This window comes from Vigna umbellata, chromosome 11, assembly GCF_029865625.1.
Source record: "Vigna umbellata cultivar VRB3 chromosome 11, Vumbellata_1.0, whole genome shotgun sequence".
Classification (NCBI taxonomy): domain Eukaryota; kingdom Viridiplantae; phylum Streptophyta; class Magnoliopsida; order Fabales; family Fabaceae; genus Vigna; species Vigna umbellata.
Window position 1 is genome coordinate 29828232 of NC_142175.1, and position 18538 is coordinate 29846769.

Consider the following 18538-nt stretch of genomic DNA (forward strand, 5'->3'; position numbering starts at 1 on the left):
GTGTAAATTAATCACCACATGTTATAATTTAACAAGGTATACTTTTTATTTAAAAAATAATTGAAAAGGTCTGGTTAATTACATTTCGAACGATTAATTATAATTTAGATCATTTAGTGAGTTATTAATAAATCCGATCTACCATCAAGTAAATTGATCGGTCATAAGTCAAAGCATATTAATCTTAATATTAATCAATTTAAAGATGAAGTGTACATGATTAAATTAGTGTTAATTAAAAGCTTACACTAAAATCTATTAACAGAGGTTTGAGATAGGTGATTTGTATTTACTATATCATTAATTTCCATCTATCAACAATCTTGTGCAAATATCTTCTAAAATGTTCAGACGATTAGTTCTACCCAACACATGGATTTCAAGATAGCGTTCAGACCTTCAATAACACAATTTAGATAATTAACTTTAATTTTATACCCGAAACAATACTTATTAATTATAATATTTTACAATTTGACAAATAAAATTTGAAAATATTAATGAATGATAACTGATGTTTTACTATGAATGTTTTATTTTACAATTTGGATAATATGTATGAATTTGTTGGGATATTAAGGATATGTTTAATTTGAGAATTTTTTTGCTTGAAGTAATAAGCTATATGTTTTTCAAACTATGAGTTTAACCAAATCACTAAGTAACAATAACTGGACCAACTATGAAATAAATATATGTGATTTATGGATCACGTGATCAACCATTCATAAAGTTTAGAAAAAATGTTCTCACATGATTTTTCACATTTTATTATACTTTTTAGGAAATAGCTTTGATTTATTATAAGTGAAATAATGTTTTGACATTTATTTTTTGTGTTTTTCTAATTGTTAGTTCTTTACAGAAATATAATAATAGTAATATCAAATATATATTTTTTATAATTAGACGTAGGAGTACTTTTAATTATAAATATGTCAACACTTTTATTATAATTCAAATAATCAGTGATTAAGGCTAATAATTGTTTAACCAGCTTACACGTCAATTAACTAAAATTCTTTAATTACATATATTGTTATTTAATTTATCACTTATAACATTTATTAAAAAATTTATAATTTTATCAATCCATTAATATTTTAATGAAAAGACAATGTGCAAAACAGTATAAAAACTAAAATACCGTCTGTTGGTTTTTCAAATCAATATAATTATGATATTGTTTTTAAAAATTTCTTTGGAATACTTTGTTATCTCGTTAAGGATTTAACAGACTAATAAAACATTAACAAAAATTGATAACAAAAGAAAAACATTAAATGATAAAATTAACTGAATGATAATAGTATGTATAATCAAAGTTTTAAATTTTTAACATGCATGTTTAATAGTATTTATTTTGAATATATTATTTGAATATTGTAGAAACGAATAAATAATAAGTTTATCTCATAGAATATATTTTTACAAATATTTTAATTTATCTAAAAAACTGTTTTTTTATCTTATATAAATTAATTTAAACTTTTTTTTTTAACGTAAGATTTTAATAAACTTTGAAAATAATTATTCAAATATACTAATTATTTCAGTTAAATAAACCTCTTTTCACTATCAACAAAATAATACTATATAATTAATTGTCACTTGAAAAAAAATCATTTATATCTGACAGTTATATTAAATAACTGTATTTTAGGACAAAAATCATTAAAATATAATAATTAAAATCAGTTACACAGCTAATTAATCTTAATTAAGATGATTGAAAATTTATTTTGGTATTAAAAAAGAAAGAGAAGGTTCAAAAACAATTAAGAAAAAAGAGAGAGAAAAACGTCACACATTTCACATATGCTGACAAATTTTTTGGAACACAGGTAGAGAGAGAAAATGCGAACACGCAAACCAGAGAAAACACCAATTTTGTCTTTTAAAATTGTTTTACTGCTTTGCATCTCTCATTATGATTTTCATTCATTCATTCATTTTGTTTTCTTTTTAATTTTATTTTTTGTGTGTGGATGCAGTGGCTTTCTTCTCCTCTCTGCTTCCTTCCCTGACAATCTCATTTTCACCTCCTTTTCATCTGAGACCCAAAAGCTGCTCCTGCTTCTTCTCCATTCCCCAAAACCATCCACTCTCTTAGATTCATAAAAAAAGCTGCTTTTTTCCTCCTTTCTCCTTGGTTTCTGATTTGATTCAATTGAACCTCTCTTTTTAATTTTCATTTTTTGTCCCTTTTGAATTTTTGGTGTCATTGTCTTTGTTAAGGGAATTTTATATGTGCCATTGGATGTAAATTTTTGAGATTTGTATTGTAGTTCTTGTGGGTGTGTGTATTCTGGAGCTTGTGTTTGATGTAAAGTTCTTGGCCTTTTGGGGGGAGTTTTGTTGTGCTTTTTTGTTTGTGTTTGGAAGCGCGAAGAGCTTCTGTTTGATCAAACAGAAGCTCTTTGTTGGTGATTTTTTTCGAATTTTCTGCTGGTGATCTCATTGGAAACCCGAGCTTCTTGAGGCTCGGGATCTGAATTGTGAAGATGGATTCAAATTCAACAAAGGAGAAGCTGCAGAAGAACGATGCTGTTGCAGATGAAGCCGACCTTAAGTCTTGTTATATGCAGAAGTTCAGGCTCTATGAGACTCGCTCGGTAAATACGTCTAATCTTTTTTCTTTCAAATCAATGATTTGTGTGTTACAGATACATTATTTTTTGACCATGATCTAGATATGAATTTCTTTTCAGTTCAGCATGTTTATTTTTTCTTTTATTGATTTAAGATTTAAGATGTTGTTTTGTTTGGGTTTGATTCTTGAATTTCTTTCCTTTCTTTCCCTTGTCGAATTCATGATTATGTGCACAAATTCAGCGATGAATCATAATGTTTTTGCATTGGGAAAAGGAACCAAAGTCATGTGGAAAGTTTGGTTTTCTATATGAGGAGCTTTCCATTTGGGATTTGGATACATGTCCTTGTGAGATTGGTTTTATGAGCTATTGTCTTGTCTGGATTCTTGTGGATTTCGTTTCACCATAAGGCATTGATGAGTTGTGCCTGACTTCAATCATTCAAAGTAGTTATTTGTAACTTTCATTTGTTTTCGTCATGATGCTTGTGAGGTTAAATAAATGTCAGTATTAAATGATTTGCAGAACAACTGTTCGTGGACTTCTTTAACCCCACTGTTTTTAGATTGTATTTATTGTCTGACTATGTTTACACTGCCTTTTGTTTATTTTCCCCCTAAATATTTTTGGTTTACTTGTGTATAATGGATTATTAAACACCTAAACTTTGTTGTCCACTTTGAGCTTGTTGACACCAAATTCATTGGATCTTACTGCAAAATTTTGTGATATCTACTGATTGAGTGTTTAACAAGCATTCATTGGGAAACCAGGGTTATTGTTTTTTTATTTTCTTTCATCAATTTCATGCATCTGGTCGGATCTGGAATATATTTTGGTTTCAGTTTTTTATTTTGGAATTCGAAATTGCTGAAGTTTGTCATGAAAAGGTGGCCACTTCATTTCTGTTCTTCTCATACTACCCTCTATCCCAAAAAAAATGATGTGAAATATATGCAGAAATTTTGATGAAAAGGGATAAAGGTAAGAAAAGGAACCTTAATTATTGAACTAAACTGCTACATTCTTATTCAGGAAAATGAGACCGACCTTGAAGGAAAATAAAGTAAAGTTGTCAATGTTAATCTTCTCATGAATGTGTCACCTTCATTTATGTCTTACTTTCACATCGTTTATGTTTTCCATCTCAAAGCCATTGCTTGTCCATTTTGTCCTGCTCTCCTCTGTAATGCAAAATTGAGTAGCCTTCTAAATATATCCAGAAATTTTTATGAAAATGGGGCAAAGGAAAAAAAAGTTAACTAAAATCATTTTATTAAAGTGTTACATTCTTATTCAGGAAAGGAGACCTAAAAAGGAAAGAATTAAATTTCACTTCTTGTTTCTTATAGATCCTGTCACCTTCATTTGCCTCCACTCTCACATATTTTTGTTTTTTCTGTCTAAAGCCACTGCTGGTATGTTCTGTCTTATTCCCCTCAATCTCGAAAAAAATGAGTAGCCTTGTTCAGAAGCTTCGATTAAATCGGAGCAAAAGTGAAAAAATGTAGAATAAAAAACAATATAATTAAACTGTTTTAGTGGGAAACGAGACCTAAATGAGAAAGGTTGATAGAGTTAGCATCTGAATTTTGTTTGACGTTAATCACTTGATCTTCTCACTCATGTCACCCTCATTTGTCACGTGCTTTCACATCATTGTCTCTTGGTCTATCAACCATCCTTTTTGTTTGAAATGGTAATATAATGATGTTGATTGTTGTTCTCTGGGTAGAATGTTGTTTTCGTTTTCTACTTTGGATTTATTATGTTATAACTATGTGAGAATGACACCTTCTGAAGTTGTTTGGGTTTACAGAAAGCGTAGTGTCTGGTTCAAGCAATAAATTGCTCATTTCATATACATTCCATGCGCAACATGTAATATGTATGCAATTGTTTATAACCTTGCATGCTCAATGTGGCATTGTCACAATGTCTGGAAACTGCATAGTGCTTAAAACCCACCCTCTAAATCTGAACTAAGTAAAACTATTTCTCATTTGACATTTAGGTTCATATTGACACCATCCCTTGACACCTGTATGCATTAAATGACTATTATGCTGGTTTTTGTTATGTTAGAAAATAAAACTACTTTCAATTGTTTTAGAAATAAGTTTGCCATTAAATTTAGTTGTTTTTATTAGTGCTACACAGAATGTTAGCCGAGGTGTTCTTTTCCTTTATTAATATTTTTTAAAATTTTTGTCTATGCACATAATATAACTACAAAGCACTATCATTGTGGTCTTACAACTTTTCTACACTCAGAAATTTTACATGATCGGAAGAGACAAAAACAGAACATTTTGGAGGGTCTTAAAGATTGACAGATTGGAACCATCTGAATTGAATATCGTTGAAGATTCAGCAATATACTCAGAAATTGAGTGTTGTGACCTTCTGAGGCGGGTACATGAAGGAAACAAGTCTACAGGAGGGCTTAAATTTGTAACAACTTGCTATGGAATCATTGGTATTTTTCTATTTCTGTATAAGATCTAAATTGTTATTATTATCCTAGGCTTGTTCCCCACCATTTTCATCAGAATAGATAATAATTTTTTTCATGTGATTAGGATTTATCAAATTTCTTGAACCATATTACATGCTGCTTATAACGAAGCGAAGGAAGATCGGCACAATCTGTGGTCACAATATATATGCTATCACAAAGAGCGAAATGGTTCCAATTCCACATTCTACCGTGCGATCCAAAATGGCTTATTCTAAGGATGAGAACAGGTCTTTAGTCAATTTTGCATGTAATTGTAATGTGTCTATGGCAAATTTAAAGAGAAATGTAGAGTGTAGCGTTGAGAAGTATACTTTTTCCATTGTACTTAGATGTTATGAATTACAATTTTTTATTGAGTTCATTACACTGCGCTGTTAAAACATTCTGTTAGAGCATAGTTGTGTTGAAATTATACATTTTGGAGTGTTTATGTGTACTGTATATGTTGATTGTCTCTCTTCAGTCTGTATCCACAATGTGGGCTTCTTCAGAGCAACCTTCTCATCTTTCTTTCTGTGGTACACTTTAATCATCTCTTAGTTGTGAAATAGAATCAGTAATGCTTCTTCAAGGTTTTGGAGTCATGTAATATGTATATTGTATAGTGTATACCTCCTTTGTTCTACATTTATTGTCATTTAATTTCCTGCAAATGTACAGGAGCAATCTTCATTGCTGTTATGTAACTTTTTGATTGAGAGAAGGTATTGCCAAGGTTTCAAGTTCAACTGGGAGATCACTTTATTTTTAATTTTTTGATACGTTTGGTTAGAGTTATCGGTTTCATAAGTTGATTTCAATCAATTTCTTTCACTTTTATTTATTTATGTAAAAACCATCTTATTAATGGGCTTTGCTCTTTCTTCTGTGGTGATTTAGATACAAGAAGCTTCTATGCAGTGTGGATCTTGCGAAGGACTTCTTTTTCAGCTACTCCTACAATGTTATGTTTAGTCTTCAACGCAACTTATCTGATCATAATACTACAGGGCAATCACTATATGATACCCTTTTTGTTTGGAATGAGTTCTTGACTCGTGGAATCAGGAATAATCTCCAGAATACTTCATGGACTGTAGCCTTAGTACATGGATTTTTTAAACAGGTACATTTGAAATTTTCTTTGTTGGCTAACTAACAGATATTTTTTGAAGGTAACCACTGTAGTTAATGGTATTGCTAGTGAGTCGTGAATGTTTTACCTGTTTCTTAGCCTGATATATGATTTGAGTAGCTAACACCAATTTTTCTGTGGAGTGAAACTAATCTTATTTGTTTGCATTTCCTTTAATATAGTTCATGCTGCATTTATTAAACCATAAATTATTAGTTTTTTAGTTGTACTACATTGGGAAATTCATTCCTCAAGTCCAGGTTTGATTAAATTTACCTTAGGAAGTTTTTCTAACATTTTATTGCTGACTAACTTTTAATGGTTACTCATTTATTGGCTTCTAGATTCATCTTAGTAGTGCTAGAAAAATACTAGTATTACGTATTCCAAGAAAGTTATCTTGTTGACAAGCGTTATGGTATGTAGGTCAAACTTTCCATATCTGACAGTGAGTTCAACTTGACTATCATTGCTAGGCGCTCACGGCATTATGCTGGGACCAGGTTTATATATTTTTTAGGCTTTTCTCATGTTTGTTAAGATTAAAATTGCATTTTATTTCATATCAATGCACTTGTGCAGATATTTGAAACGAGGAGTTAATGAAAAGGGTAGAGTAGCTAATGATGTTGAGACAGAGCAGATAGTCTTTACAGAAGCTCGTGATGGACACCCTATGCAAATCAGTTCCGTGGTGCAGAACAGGGGTTCAATCCCTCTGTTCTGGTCTCAGGAAGCCTCTAGATTGAATATAAAACCGGACATTATATGTATGTATGATATGGAAGCAACTATCCTCTGCTACTTATTTTGTTTTAAAATTTGTGCTGATTGCTCATTTTCTTTACTTTTCTTCAGTATCAAGAAAGGACTCTACTTATGAGGCCACAAGACTTCATTTTGATAATCTTGTCAAAAGATATGGAAAGCCAATTATTATTCTGAACTTGATAAAGGTAGGCATTTCCATATATGTAACTGAACCGTTAAGCAAGTTTCTTTTCTTTTCCATTTCTCTAAACCAAAAGATTTTCTACCTTATATATTCTTTTGTCTTCTCTGTTTAAGACACGTGAGAAGAGGCCTCGAGAAACTATTCTGCGAGCCGAGTTTGCAAATGCCGTTAGGTATATTAATAAAAGTTTGAGCGGGGAAGATCGCTTGAGGTTCCTTCATTGGGATCTGCATCGGCATTCAAGATGGTAACTTACTCTTCCCTTTTTTGTCCATCCGGTTCAGGTTTATTCATGGGGTGTTATTTTATTAAATCAATGACCTTTAGCAGCAAAGCTACTAATGTATTGGGACAGCTGGGAAAAGTGGCTGCATATGCTCTGAAGCTGACAGGCATCTTCTACTCTCCAGTGACCCCAAATATGAGGCTAGATGGATTATCCCAATATTCCTACTCTGAGTAAGTTTCGGTCCAGTTTACTTTTGTACTAATTATGCAACTTGACATTTCATTTGATTACTCTACAATTGTTTTTGCCTCGATGTTATTGCTACTAATATTATTTGTCATGGAGTAACTCCCTCAAAAAGCTTGAGCTATTAGGTGAAGATTCTTGTATTTTTTAATTAATATCTTAAGTAAAATGCCCATTGTGAATGAGCTTTCTGGGCCTGAAGCACAGACAATGCACATGCTGATCCTACCATGTGTTGAAACCTTTTAGTCCTGAAAGTTTTGAAATTGTGTTGTGCACCAAGTCTTCTAAAAGCATAAGCTGTTAGGTAAAAACTCATGAATGGTTGTTTTTTTACTATCATTTGTTGATGATCTTTTTTGTAATATAATGCAGGAATAACAATGTCATTGATCACTGTATCACAGAAGAAGCCAACATAAATAAGAATAATGTTGATACAGAAACAGAAATTAGCAACTGTTATTATAGGGATGATGAGAACAAAGATTACAGTGTCAAACCCCAGATGCTTCAATCCGGGGTGTTGAGGACTAACTGCATAGACTGTTTAGATCGTACCAATGTTGCTCAATATGCTTATGGACTGGCTGCACTTGGACGTCAGCTTCAAGTTTTAGGATTTATTGAATCTGAACATATTGATCTTGATAACCCTTTGGCTGGGGAATTAATGGAAGTCTATGAGTCCATGGGAGACACATTAGCCTTTCAATATGGGGGTTCTGCAGCACACAACAAGGTAATCTCTCTAGTTTAGGAGTTTTGACTTTATACCATTCAGAAATTCTGCATGACTGCGTCCAAAGTGTAAGATGGAATCCAAAATGACGCAAGTTAATCTAAGCTGCAAGCTTGTTGCTTTTATTAGGTTGTCTCCAGTGAACATATGCCTCTTTTTCCAGACATGTATTTGATTCACAACTTTCTGCTATAGTGTTTAATTTGTTGTTGGTTTGGTTGATTGTATGCATGCAGTTATTACTATTACATAATTCTTGTTTAAATAGGCTCCCTATATTTTTAAAACTTATACTGAATCTGGATTATTTTATAACCTTGGCAAAACCCTAATCAAGATACTGAATTATAGTTGTTTAAAGGACCTAAAAGTTTATTTAAAAGTTCTGAAATAGCTCAAACAACCATTGATATTTAACCTTAATGATTAATTTACTAGAGAGGCCATCACAATTTTCCCAAAGTTTTGAAAGGGAGATCTAAATTTGCCACTTGTTATGTTTTCCTTGCATGAAATTTTTTTCTGATTAGTGATTACCGCTCACTCCTTTATATTGTGATTGGGATGCTATTTAGATATTTTCTGAAAGAAGAGGTCAATGGAAGGCAGCAACACAGTCCCAGGAATTTATTCGAACCCTACAACGTTATTACAACAACACATATTTAGATGGTGATAAACAAAAAGCAATTAACTTGTAAGCTAAATAAGCCCATTTGTTTAATTGTATTTTTGCACAATTGTTTCCATATCTAATATGGTTTATAGAGTAAACACAAGCAGTTTTTGTAAGTGGAGTGTATTAAAATGAGATGGCTATTGTTGTTTATGTTATTGTTTGGGTCAGATTCTTGGGTCATTTTCAGCCGCAACAGGGAAAACCAGCACTGTGGGAGCTTGATTCAGATCAGTATTACGCTGTCAAGAGACGTGGCCTTTATTTAACAGATGGCAGCATTAGGTAACGAGTGGATTATTGAGTTGCACTAGTTTTTGTCCTTTTCATTTAATCAAGCGTTGAGTTTTAAATTTTCAAGAATTTAATTCGCATATATGAACTTCTGATATTTTTTGACAAACTTCAGTTATAATTTTTCTGTTTGGATCCATCTTTTAACTTTGAGCGTGATTCTCAAGCTGAAAATATTGTTCAAGCATATAGATAGATATTGATGATTTGAGTGAGAGAATACCTTTTCAAATCAGTGTATGTAGTTTCAGTAGTATTGATGGTGTTTGCTTTGACTTAAAATCTATGTAATAGAAATATTATATAGGCAAAGCGTAATCTCAAATTTACTCTTGTCTTTTGAGGATGAAAGCAAATGAGTACAAGTTATTTGTTCCTTGTGGATTTTATTAAATGATATTGTCTTTAAGTATTTCTTTGTGAGAAGATTGACGCTTTTCCTTTATATTGGCAGGTCAACTATTACGAGATCTCTATCAGATGGTAACATTCTCGGTGAAAGTGATGCTTCCATTAGGAACTTGAATGATACAAATTGTCAGGAATCATCTGAAAAACCTGATAAGCATTTCCGCTTGGGATCTACGCCGGATATCTTTATTTGTGGAAGTGATATTTGTCATTGCAGGTATGCTAAGTTGGCATTTTGCATGCTAAATTAAGGCACGTAATGTAACTTATCTGAAAGGCCAGCTGAAAATTTGATAATAACACAGCCTCAGAGTTAGGCAGAACTGGGTTTCTTATTTGAACTGCATTCACTCTACTGAATTATATGATAGGTTATCTAGGGTCGTAGGAGGAACCATGCTATCAGTTGCTACATGCTTTGTAGGGCACTAGGTCCTGTAAAGGAGGGTGGATTAGGCCCACATAATCTCTTGTTTAAAAAGTATTTCATGCAAACCTCACGACTGTCTGGAATTTTTTATTATATTTTAATTGTGGGAGGAGAAATGAAAGATTTTTGTGTATCCCCAGGAAACCCTTCCTTAAGCATTATTACTTAGAAGATTCTTGTGTCATTTTTATTTGTTTTATAGAGTATCTTATTTTTAGATGTTCTCTTAGAAGTGGTTTTCAAGTTTCATCATGTATAATGATTATTTCCTTATTAGAGAAATATTATGTCATAAAGAGGGATTAGTGTTTTTTGTATGATGTATCACATCACTAAGATATATTTCAGTCTCATCTAAATTCCTATAATTTCAAGTGTTTTAAATATTTTAAAGTTCCCAAACTTATTTAACACGGGTCAGCATGACAGCATCATATTTTGCTAGGTGGTAGGTTTTTTCTACTCCAAGTTTGTTAGAAGCAATTTTTTTAAAGAAGTGTAAAATAATAAGCTGCTGCCTTAATCTTTTGTAAATACTACTACTACTGAGTGCTTATTTCAGATTTGTTAATAATAACGTATCTTGTTTTTGTTACATTTGATTTGCCCTTCACAAGAGAATATAGAGGAGAATGAGTCAGGCACCTTAGTAACCTGGTCTTTTATGTGTACTATGCTCCATAGTTTGAGCTGATATGATTTACTAAATAAATCCAAGTTTTTTGACCGTTTTTGTTTTTTCAAATCATACAGGCAGATATACGGAGGAATGGTCAAGGGCAAAAATTGTGAGAGTGGTCATATTTGTTACGATGAACATGGTGATGCATGTGACTGCTCCAATTTCCTTGATGTGGACTGGCTTTCTTCTTCTGGAAATTCCTGTGAAGAGGAATTACTTGAAAGGTAGTTCTAAAACTTTGATTAGTAATCACATACCCTTGCCATCTTTAATTACAGTGATTTTAAACTATGGTCTTTTCTTCACCATTGTGTTATGCTTTCCTTGAATCTTTGATCAAAGGTGCAGAGGCACATGTTAAATGGGTGAGTGAATAAGAATGCTTTTATTACAGAATTGTATATTTCATTGAATTTGTGAGGTTCATCTTTGAATTAAAATTTTGATGAGGAGAGAGTGATGGAGTTGTGCCTTCCTTTTCTTTATGCAATACCCAGATATTGTGCAATTATGACTTATGGGAAGCAAGATTTTGACTTTAGGGGAGATAATTAGAGGGAGGGAAAGCATTTTATCTAGCTTAGCAAATGTTAAAGTGTCTATCTGGTGTTATATCTGGAAACCTTCACTCACCTCTTTCAATTGAGCATATTAGTGAAAGGATTTTATCTTTAGATTGTAGTAAAATGTTAGTCTTGGGTTTTGTACTGAAGTGAATCCTCAAGTGAAATTAGGAGGGGATGGATTTCCTTTTTAGTTGTTTTCTTAGAGTGAGCAATACTTGCACCATGTGCAAAGTCCTCAATGGATTCTCAGACTAAGTGCTCACCCACTGGCACATGACTTTGTTGTTATTGTTGAAGGACAATGAAGAAGTAGTAAGAAGTTCTTATCTTTTTCTTTTCAATGCTTGTTTTGCTGTATATTTGAATAAAAACAGTCGAGAAATTTAAGTAATATCAATATTTTGGAGTAAAAACCCCGTTCTTGAGCTCGGGATTAGTCTGCATTTTTCAAGGTTTTGTTGTTGACAAATGCCAATGTTGTTGGTTTTACAGGTCAACCAGCATCTCCTCGGAGAATATCGCAAATGAACTAGTAACCACCGAGACATCTGCTAGTGAATCTGGATCCAGCCTTAAGGTCAGTGTATGTTAGTTTGCAGAGCCATTACTGAATAACATATCACTTCCTCTGAGGACGAAATATGATTCACTAAGAGTTTTCTAAGAAGAAACAAAGGAAGATAACTTCAAAGCCTTAAACAACAATAGGGCCTTTCTGTCTGTAATTCTTGTATGCCCTATAAATTGTTCTGAATATCACATTTGCTTCTGAACTTGTGTTTAGAACTTAGAAGATCAACTTGACAATGCAAATACATTAGCATTATATTTACAAGTATTGAGAGCCTAGTTTCAGCAACTGGGACCTCAATTTTTACCACAAATCCTCTACCATCTTCTGCACTAAAAATTCTCAGAATCAAACTGTATAAGTACATTCATTTTCCTACATTCAACTATGATAAATGTCCAATGTCAGTGTAAAACCAATTTATCCTACCATCCAATCACACATTCTCATGTAAAGTCCGAGACAACACATGTGAATGTTGGTGTTAAAGACATTTTTCAATGATGTTTAGTACATTCTTGTCTTGCATGAAGCCAAGTGGTGGCTAAAATCTGCTTGAATGTATTTCAGGGAAGGCAGAGTGCAGAAGAACTGAACAAAGATAGGAAGTACAGTGAAAGGTTTGAACGTTGGGTAAATGAAGAAGAGATGCATTTTGCTTGGAGAATATAGTGTCTTAACTATTATGATCCCATCCGAAGGATTTGGGGGCTTCTGACTTGCTGTACATAAATAAAAAATGGTAAGAATATCATCATCCAAAAGCAGACAAATAGCAGTGGCAGCAGCTGACAGGCTGAGTTTTGTTCATGGGGGCAACAACATTTGAGTTACTCATTATAGTTTTCCTTCAATAGCATCCATTTGGGAGGTAACGGTAGATGTTAATAGGTAATTCATTTTTCTTCCTCCCAAAACTTACCGCAATATCATCATCATCAACTCTGTACATAATTTAAAGTGAAAAACCAAAAAATGCATAGCTGCTTCTGAGGTTATAACTGTTCAATAAATCATATGCAGACAACATTTTTGGTTCCTTTGGATATTTGAGGTTCTATTTCCTTTGGCTTTGAACAGATGTTATGAGAGGCTGGAGAGAGAGGAAATAACTTTTCTATATATAAAGTTTTCTTTAAATAAAAATTAAGCTGGTTAAGCTTTTTTAAGTATCTGTTCTTTCAAACGAGGCAGTGAGGAGGAAAGTGCAGAAAGGTGTGCATTTTTGCAAGCAATTTACGAGAGATGAAGATCAATGATAAATTTTTTATTCAATTTGAGTAACGTTGCCACCCTTTGAACATTTTTTTACCATTTAAAACATTCTTCATTGAATTAGCTCATATAATTTTTCATTTTGAAAAATTAAATAAACTCAAATCCAAAAGTATAAAACTATTTTTTTTAAGACTCTTGGTCTCTTATCAGTCAACAGTAAATGATAAATCTAAAAAACTGTTACGATAATTTTGAAAACACAATAAAACTTATAAACTAACTTTCTTATTAAGTATAAATTAATTAAAAATATCTTAAATTTGAAGACACGAAAAAGCCAGTTTAAGAATATTTTAATCGAGTTAGATAAATGTTGTATGTTTTGGTAGTTAAAATCGAAATATTTGCAGGTGAGTAATATAGTTAAAAATAGATTTATTCATAAATAAATAACTCAATTATGTTTATGAAAAAAAATTGAAACATTTTTTAAGAATAATTTGATACAATATGTAATTTTGTTTAATTGTTTCCCCACATATGTAAAATTTCTTTATTTGAAAATCTTGAGATTTAGTTATTGGAAAAATTCAATTTATTGAAAACCTGTTCATTGAGCAACAATGATCATTGGCTGAGCGAGTAAGCATAATGGTGAGGGGGAGTAGGAGAATTTAGAAACGCTTAATTTTTCGAATAAAATGAACGTTTTTATACGCTTTAAATAACATGCTTCTAAATGTTTATAAATGCAATGTTGTTTATATTTCACTATATATTTATAAAATTGTCATTATAGCGTGATGATTGTTGAATTAAAATTTATTGATATTTATTTTATGTTGGGATACATGGTTTTGAATGGTAAATTTGAAATATGAGTTATTATGTGAATTATGTATTATGTGGAATGAAATATATATAGAAATTGAAATATATAATGTAAATTATGTATTATATGGAACGAAATATGAGTTGAGTTGAGATGTGTATGAATAACAATATATGATGATTGTATTGTAATATGACATGTGATTGGTTATAAATATAATTATTTTCAGGAAGAGAATATAATGTCGAAATGTTTAAGTTGTATGTGAAATTTGATATTGTATATAAATATCTTAACTTTTGTTGATATTGGGTTGATAGAGAAGAAAATATCTAAATGGTAAGAATAGAAGATAATTTTTAGGTAATTTTTATGACCTAATATGTAAAAACAATTACATATTTATCATAAGTCATAAGGATTTATCTTGGCACATGGTAGATATGCTGGTATTATATAGATTTGTTGGTATGACAACTTAAAATGTGGTGTAACATATGGGAATCTCTTAATTTAATTCAACACAAATCTTTTTTTGAAGTAAAGTTAAGTGATTGAGATGTTGATATGAATAGATGATTACATGAGAGGTAATAAATGAACACAAAATTATATATGTTAGTGAATAAATTATAGTATTTTTGCATAACTTTTTTTTATGTAACAGAAAAAAATATATTTTGACACATAATTTTTTACAATATTTTAATATAATATACGTGTCATTTTTTATTGACTTATTATTTATTTGTTATTGTGATCTAAACTTAATGAAAAAAATGAGACGTATATACTGTATTAAAACATTATCAAAAAATTTGTATTAATATATCATTTTCAGATAAAAAAATTTGACACAAATTCTTTATATTCATTTGACATTAATCTATCTTACTTTTTATTATTTTTAAAATTTGAAAAATATTTTTGATGATTTCCTATTTGAAGAAGTTAGGATTATTAGGTTATTAACTAATTGTTAAATAGGTTAAAAATACATGTAAAAAAGTTGGTTATCTGTTTTAATCAATTATATTATTGACATAATTGATTAAAATTTTTATAATTGTGTTTTTGTATATAAATGAGTTTAGTTTCATTTTCAAATAAAATAATAGACATTCAGAATACTGGTGTGAAAGGAAAGAAAACAAGTAAACATTCTTGGAAGACAAAGAACATCAACGTGTTAAAATCAAGTCTACAAGGATTCAAGCAATGGTTGGATGAGGCTAATGAGTGAAGGACTATGGTTTTTTGTATTCAAAATCTGAACTAAGGTGTTTTTGTTTCTTACTTTTGCTGTAAATCTAATTTGTGATTCTGACTTGCGGTGTAGACAAGGTTTGTAGGATGCCTGTGTGTAATATTATCATAAATAACTGTTTTTGTTTTATTAAAGGTTAATGTTATACAAGTGTTCTTGTAAGGTTGTAATCTTTACCTTCTTTTAATGTATTTATTTCTAACTTAAGTTGTTTGAAAGAAGATTAGATACATAAAAATAAAAATTTAATATATATTTTATTAAGTTAAATTTAATTAAAATTAAAATCTAATTATATTTATTAAGTTAAATTTAATTAAAATTAAAATTTAATTTAATTTTAAAAGTTAATAAAATATAATTTTTAAATATTTTTGGATATTTACGAATATTTACATATTTTTTTAAACTTGCAAATATTTTTTTAAACAAATATCCAACTAGTAATAAATGATTTTTTTTCGAGTCAAATGGTAAATATATATTTGTATCTAATCTAACTTGTTGCTTAACTTATACAATAAATTATGTTATTAAGATTACTGGATGAGGATATTTTGTAAATTAAAACATGGAAGTTAAACCATATATATATATATATATATATATATATATATATATATATATATATATATATATATATATATATATATATATATATTATAGTAGTGAACTTACATCACTCACTATTTCAATTTAAACAAAGGTTAATTTCAGACAAAGAAATAATGTTCTCGAAAACAATCCTTTTTATTAGTCGTGCTCATTGGTTGGCCTTCTGTTACTGGGCTTGTTCGTTGGTTGTCCATCTTTTAATTGGGCCTGCTGGTTGACTGACCCGTTAGCCTAAAAAAAGTAAAACTCACTGGCGAAACTTCTGCGGCGCGCGGTTTCTCTTCTGAGGTCCTATCTGCACTCTCTGAAACACTAGGATTTTCGAGCTCTTGTTTCGGAGTTAACATAGCCATGGCCGCCACAACCAACGCCGCTGCTCCGCCGCGCCAGCTCTCTCCAAAGGAAACCGACATCCAGATGATGTTGGCAGCCGACGTTCACCTCGGCACCAAAAACTGTGATTTTCAAATGGAGCGCTACATCTTCAAGCGCCGCAACGACGGTAACTAACATTTTTTTTTATCTCTATCGTTATACAATAGACAGCCGCGTCGTGTTATACAATTTTGAATCTGCGATAGATGCAGGATGGGAGTATGGTTTTGAATTGTTGTGGTGTGGATTTGGTATTAGGTATTTACATTATCAACCTTGGTAAGACATGGGAGAAGCTTCAACTTGCTGCTAGGGTTATCGTTGCAATTGAGAACCCTCAGGATATTATTGTGCAATCTGCTCGCCCTTATGGTCAGAGAGCGGTTCTCAAGTTTGCTCAGTACACTGGTGCTCATGCCATTGCTGGAAGGCATACTCCTGGTACCTTTACCAATCAGCTCCAAACCTCTTTTAGCGAGCCTCGCCTCCTTATCCTTACGGATCCCAGAACAGATCATCAGGTTCATGTTCAACTTAAACAGTAATATGTGAAATGCATATGTTTGACTTTAGCTTCATTTGATTTGGTAGTTAGTCTAATTTTCCTTAATAGAATGGTGATTGTTGATTCATGTTTTGCGGACAACCCCTCTTGGGATAAGGATTTTTGGGTTTTTATGTTTCATGTTTTTCTTTCCTTGATGTTGCCTGTTTTGTGATTTTAATATATATGGGTTTATTTTGCAGCCCATTAAGGAAGGTGCTCTTGGAAACATTCCAACCATTGCTTTCTGTGACACTGACTCACCCATGAGGTATGTGGACATTGGGATTCCTGCCAACAACAAGGGCAAACACAGCATTGGGTGTCTCTTTTGGCTTCTTGCCAGGATGGTGTTGCAAATGAGGGGTACCATTCGTCCTGGCCTCAAATGGGATGTTATGGTAAGTATTTTCTTGGTTGACTTTTCTTAGTGGCATTGTTAATGAGCTTATTGGGTATAATTTGGAGAGAGGCAGATTTTTGGGAGGATATTGAAGGAGATTGTTTTCTTAATCTTTTGTTTGATGCAGGTGGACTTGTTCTTCTATAGAGAACCAGAGGAGGCTAAGCAACAAGAGGAGGAGGAAGCTCCTGCTGGTGATTATGCCATCACTGACTATAATCCTGGTGCTATTGCTTCTGATGGCCAGTGGCCCGGTACAATTGATCAATCGTGGACAGATGCAGTTCCACAACCTATTCCCGCTGTACCTGGCGTCAACTGGGGAGCACCAGCCTCTACAGATGCACCCGGTACGTCATTAATTTGTTTTAACCATACACTAAACTAAACTGAGTTATTTTACGTATTCTATTGTTTTATGTATATTGTCATCGTTAATGTTGACTGATCATTGCATCTGTTACTTTTCGTTTTGGTTGTCTTTTTTTTTTTTAATTTGTGACATGATGCAAATACAAAATGCGTGTACATTTGTGATGTCTGGATCTTTGCATTCATTTTTTGTTTAGAAATTGCAGCTGCAGGAGATTGGGGCGAGGCTGTTCCACCACCACAACAAATCCCTCTTCCTCCTTCCGGAGTTGAATCTGTCCAAGCAAGTGGCTGGGATTAAATTATTGTTTTTGATGCTATGATTTTGCCCCGTCTTGCAATTTAGTTTACTCTTTGGAAGTAAAATATGGATCAGTTTTTTTGTAGAAAGGAACTTGTTTTTTGGTTTGAGTGTCAGAAATATTATTATTAACAAACATGGTTCTTGAATGTTAGGTAATATGATGTTTGTGGAACTTCGTTACCCTTAATTTATATTGAGTATTTCGAATATTTCGTGATTGTGGAACCGAGATCCTAGGTTCTATACAGGAGCAGTTCATGGAAATCTAATTTGGCGAAGATGATACATTTTTATAGAACCTTTACTGGGAATTGCCTTTTCCTTTTCACTGTATGCCTTTGTTTTCGATCTTCATGTACGTTGAATTTTTCTGCATGCTTAATGGAGAATGGGGGTATTGATATTGAATAAGTATCCCTGAAAGTAGTATTGTATGTAGACATGTAAAGAGATGGCGTCATTTAGCATAAATAGATGTTCAGATGTTCACTACGCCGAGGAAGATTGCAAGCTTAAACGTAAGATCTCAAACTTCATAGTGCTAATACCAAGCAAATTTAGTCAGCCTCTAGATTTG

The 18538-nt window shown here is 31.9% G+C and overlaps 2 protein-coding genes across 4 annotated transcripts; both read left to right on the forward strand.

Annotated features, from left to right (window-relative positions):
* The first annotated feature begins 1847 nt into the window (after window positions 1-1847).
* LOC148191473 (phosphoinositide phosphatase SAC2-like) lies at window positions 1848-13177 on the forward strand. 2 transcript variants are annotated; one of them, XM_088101522.1, is made up of 16 exons: window positions 1848-2615; window positions 4869-5073; window positions 5177-5342; window positions 5995-6220; window positions 6656-6732; window positions 6812-6999; window positions 7088-7185; window positions 7298-7431; window positions 7512-7643; window positions 8035-8401; window positions 8977-9098; window positions 9249-9362; window positions 9826-9999; window positions 10966-11118; window positions 11953-12037; window positions 12602-13177. In XM_088101522.1, the coding sequence occupies exons 1-16, from the start codon at window positions 2505-2507 to the stop codon at window positions 12701-12703; spliced, it is 2454 nt and encodes an 817-aa protein (XP_087957648.1). In that variant the 5' UTR covers window positions 1848-2504; the 3' UTR covers window positions 12704-13177. The 2 variants fall into 2 exon arrangements, with proteins under 2 accessions (XP_087957648.1, XP_087957649.1); XM_088101523.1 differs by having other exon boundaries at window positions 1849-2615; window positions 7515-7643.
* Window positions 13178-16213: 3036 nt separating this feature from the next.
* LOC148191474 (small ribosomal subunit protein uS2-like) lies at window positions 16214-18170 on the forward strand. Of its 2 annotated transcripts, none has more exons than XM_088102575.1 (5): window positions 16214-16465; window positions 16597-16859; window positions 17086-17283; window positions 17413-17635; window positions 17864-18170. In XM_088102575.1, the coding sequence occupies exons 1-5, from the start codon at window positions 16315-16317 to the stop codon at window positions 17956-17958; spliced, it is 930 nt and encodes a 309-aa protein (XP_087958701.1). In that variant the 5' UTR covers window positions 16214-16314; the 3' UTR covers window positions 17959-18170. The 2 variants fall into 2 exon arrangements, with proteins under 2 accessions (XP_087958701.1, XP_087958702.1); XM_088102576.1 differs by having other exon boundaries at window positions 16215-16465; window positions 17855-18170.
* Window positions 18171-18538: the final 368 nt, after the last annotated feature.